Source organism: Cibotium barometz, chromosome 6, assembly GCF_041138505.1.
Source record: "Cibotium barometz isolate CiBa-2024 chromosome 6, ASM4113850v1, whole genome shotgun sequence".
In the NCBI taxonomy this organism is placed as follows: Eukaryota; Viridiplantae; Streptophyta; class Polypodiopsida; order Cyatheales; family Cibotiaceae; genus Cibotium; species Cibotium barometz.
In genome coordinates, this window is record NC_141051.1 from 22564853 (window position 1) to 22569171 (window position 4319).

The 4319-nt window shown below is 42.4% G+C and overlaps 1 protein-coding gene across 1 annotated transcript; it reads right to left on the minus strand.

Annotated features, from left to right (window-relative positions):
* Positions 1-315: 315 nt before the first annotated feature.
* On the minus strand, positions 316-3328 carry LOC147637525 (GTP-binding nuclear protein Ran1B-like). The gene is made up of 8 exons (XM_086799309.1): positions 3039-3328; positions 1888-1954; positions 1742-1798; positions 1544-1661; positions 1337-1426; positions 1069-1248; positions 907-984; positions 316-815 (listed from the first exon to the last, which is right to left on the minus strand). The coding sequence occupies exons 1-8, from the start codon at positions 3039-3041 to the stop codon at positions 743-745; spliced, it is 666 nt and encodes a 221-aa protein (XP_086655435.1). The 5' UTR covers positions 3042-3328; the 3' UTR covers positions 316-742.
* Positions 3329-4319: the final 991 nt, after the last annotated feature.

Below are 4319 nucleotides of genomic sequence, written 5' to 3' on the forward strand. Positions count from 1 at the left end.
GCCGTCATGACAAGAGACAAAGAGTGCTTTTAACAAACCGCTTGGAGATCTTGTAATCGCCTGAAGGAACCCAAAAAATCAAATTCCCTGGAAAAGCTGCAAAGAACCTACCAATCAAATGTCACGCGAGTAACAAAAACATCAACCCACCCCCCCTACCTACCTCTCACTTGAGCGGGCAGCATGTGACACCACCAACATTTCTATAAAAGCAACATTTTTCAGAGCTAACAACCACAGGTGCCGACATCCACCACCAGCATTTATATGAAACACCTTTCAGACCTAACAACCAAAGGTGCCCTGACATCCAGCTTTGCTTACAAGCTTTTAACTGATTAAAACAAAACTTACTAGCTTAGAACTAGAAGAGCCACATGGCTCGAAGCATTTAGTGCTTTACTGCCAAATAATGGCAAGGTATTGATTCCACCTTGTGTGAAGATGAAATCTTGACCATTTTACATGATCAACAGGCTCTAAACAAAAATTTGGTGAATCAAGATCTTAATTTTTTGAGCTACCTGTCCCTCGGTGCTAACGAGTATAACAATCATAGACAGTCACCCCAAACAAAAATATCCATGCATCTAAATAAAAAAATTGTTAAATTTCTGGCAGCGAGGCTTTGCTTTCGACCAAACAATTCACACTCCAAATCACAACCATGTTGAGCTCACAGGTACAGAAGATTGCACTTTCAACCAGTCACATCCTGAACCAGTCAGGGAATAAAGTCCAATTAGCTTTCAAAGTCTGCATCATCGTCATCGGGCAATGGTTGCGCAGCAGCTGCAGCCAATTCAGCCTCATACCTGTATAGACATGCCAATGATCAGAATGTAACTTCAAGGGAGACATCCCTAGATCAACAAGCAGGCAAAAGCAGAATGTTGAAAGACTCACTGTGCCTGGGCTGCCAGGTCGATTTGCACTTCAGGAGGAGCAAGAGCAGGTGATTCCACAAAGTGGAGATTGGGGTCCCTGAAAGACATTCAAATGTCTTAAAGAGTGAAAACACGAATGTCACAGTTCGAAACACCGTATGACATAGGGGGTTAAGCATACCCAGCTAACTTTCTTGCAAGATAAAGAAACGGCTTCTCGAAATTGTAGTTGCTTTTTGCTGAGATTTCATAGTACTGCAGATTCTTCTTCCTGTGGAAAGTAACCTGCTTGGCTTTCACCTGTCTGTTCTTAACATCCACCTTGTTGCCACAGAGGACAATTGGAATGTTCTCACAAACCCTGGCCAAATAAAACACCAAGTATAACATACAGGCCCATTCATTTGTTATCACAACAATTGAATCCAACAATATGAACAATGACTTACCGGCAGAGATCCCGATGCCATGTGGGGACATTCTTGTACGTCAATCGGGAAGTGACATCAAACATAATGATCGCACACTGTCCATGAATGCTGCCATTACAAAAGCACATCACCAAAACTCAAGTTAAAGGCAGTTCTTGGCAGAAGCTATATATAGCTTAACACCACCAAGGCACACACTGTAATACATCCTCGGCAAAAACTTACTAATATCCATCCCGAAGTCCACCAAATTTCTCTTGCCCAGCTGTGTCCCAGCAATAGTAACGAATTTTGCCACAGTTTGTGAAGAAATCCAGAGGATGCACCTCAACTCCAATGGTGGCTACAACAATTGATTCAGATAGAAACATTTTCCCAAGAGAAAACAGAAAAAAAAAATTTATGAAAGGGTGAGAAGCTCACGCTCGTATCTCTTTTCAAATTCACCAGTCAAGTGGCGTTTGACAAAGGTAGTCTTTCCTGTGGCATTTACAAAAAAGTCACTGGTGAACATGAATCAACTTTATTGTATGCATCCCAAAGGAGATGCACAGTTTTTCGGAACTTACCCGTCCCTCCATCACCGACAATAACTAGCTTAAAACTGGGGCAGTCTGCTTGCTGACCCGGAAGAGCCTGTAAATCAGCATTCCATATAAAAGTACACGGATCACAAAAGAATCTTTTTTAAAATAATCAATGACAACTATTCAGAAACTCTGAAGATGCCCAGATATGAATCCACAGTTTTCTACCCATAAGAACAGTTTTCAACACCTATACATTGTCCAGTCGCCTGGAAGCTTTCAGTCCGGTGAAAGGCCAAAAAGGAAAGTAATGCTGCATATCATTGCATAGCCCATCGAATTACTAGTTCTCACATCAAAGAATCTATTGCAAGCAGCACTAACTAAATACTTTTTTTCCCTTGTGTTGATACTAGATATAGGCTGAGCATCACCCTGGATATAGGCTGAGCCATAGTGATGCTGGTGGACCTGCTGCATCTTTCCTGCCTGAGCCTACTAGTAGTTACAATCTATTGCAAGCAGCAATAAATACTTGATCTTTTCCTCCCCCTTGTGTGAATCCTTCTGTAGTTGCCATGTACACGGCCGAAGTGTTTACAACTTGCGGCGGCGACGAAGGCGCAGGCGGGGGCAGAGGCGGAGGCGGAGGCGGAGGCTTCCTCTGCTAGCAGGGCCTGCAGGGATTTAAACTCAAGACCTCCCCCGCGCCCGTTGCCCACTAAGTGATTGCTTGTGTAGGGCATAGATCGAAAAGATTCAATCAGACATACACAGGTGAAGGCACCACAAACCTCGAGTTTAAATCCCAATAGATTCCCAGCAGAAACCCTAGAAGAAGAATCGAATACAGATCTGAGCCAAAGAAAAAACATACACTTGACCAAGGAACCTAGACACGAGAACATCAAAGCGAAGGCCCTAAAAGGGTTAACGTCGTAAATGAGGCACTCAACCATAGCCAAAACCTTCGAAACCACGGAACCCTAAAACAATAGAAAGCCTTCCATTTCCCAGAACTCAAGAATTCAGAAGACCCCAGAAATCAGAACGCCATGCCTAAAGACGATAACAAAATGCCCGAATCCCTGAAAACACGAAACCCTAGAGCTCACAAGGTTTTGATCTCACACAGGAGATGCGCCATTTCCATCAGCACATAGAGTCAAGACATAGCGGAGAAAAATGCATACCATCGTCTGCTGATTTGGGCGCGCAAGAGTCCTACAGTCTTCTCTCTCTCGCTGTGTGTGTCTGTGTGTGTATTACCGAAGTCTCTCTTTGTGTACTTCGAAAGGGTTTGGTTAACAGCGTGCCGCTACATCTTATCAAGCAGCTCTTACGCGTGGCATTCCATCCAGCCGTCTATCAAACGTAGCTTTGCATCAACGCTACGTTGAGATCACGCCACGTGTAAATTTGAAAAAAGACCAAATTTTGTAATGTGAAATTACCCAAATTTTGTAATGTGAAATTACCCAATTTGCCTTGATTTTCACCAATAGCTATAAGCTCTTTCAGAAAAGAAACTAGTCAAAAGCATAGTGTAATACATGTACTCATAATCTATGATCTATGATATCTTTTATGCACAGGTTCCTCCTCCTTCCACATGGCAGCTCCCTAGCTACTAGCACATGGCTATTCAAGAGCTTCCCTCAGCACCTTCACGCTCGCCACGTCGACTCAATCACGCTCAAATCATTACCGCTCAAATCACACGCTCAACTCCACGCCTTCATGCTCGCTTCGATCAAATCACTCAGCCCACTTCACGCTAGCTCACTCAACCCACTCTACACTGGCTGATGCCCACTTCCATCATCACTCAGCTCGGCTCAGGCAGCTATCGTCTGCTCTGCTTTGACCACAACAAGCAGCTCACTCCATGCGCTCAACTCCACACCTTCAGGCTCCCCTAGATCAGATCTAGCTTGCTCGGCCCACTCCATGCTACTAACACTCTAGATCCACTCTTGCTCAGTTCGGCTCTTGCGGCGGCTATCACCTGGATTATGTATTATGTACTTACATATGTTATATATGTGTTATGTTATGAATTCTTATGTGTGTATTATATGTAATATGTATTATATATAATAGAGAAATTTTCATAATGGAGAGAGAGAGAGAGAGAGAGAGAAACATGTATTCGTTGAACTTATGTATGTATTATGCAATTATATGCATGTATGTATCCTTATACATATTACGTATATGTACTCTTATATATATTATACATATTACGTATGTGTATTCTTATGTATGTAATATGTATAAAAGATAAATTTTCATAATGGAGAGACGGAAAAAAACATTTGTGGAAAGAGAGAGAGAGAGAGAGAGAGAGAGAGAGAGAGAGAGAGAGATACTCATTGGATTATGATTAGGATTATGTATTTATATATGTTATATACTTGTGTTATGAATGTATTATTTTCATAATGGGGAGAGAGAGAGAGAGAGAGAGAGAG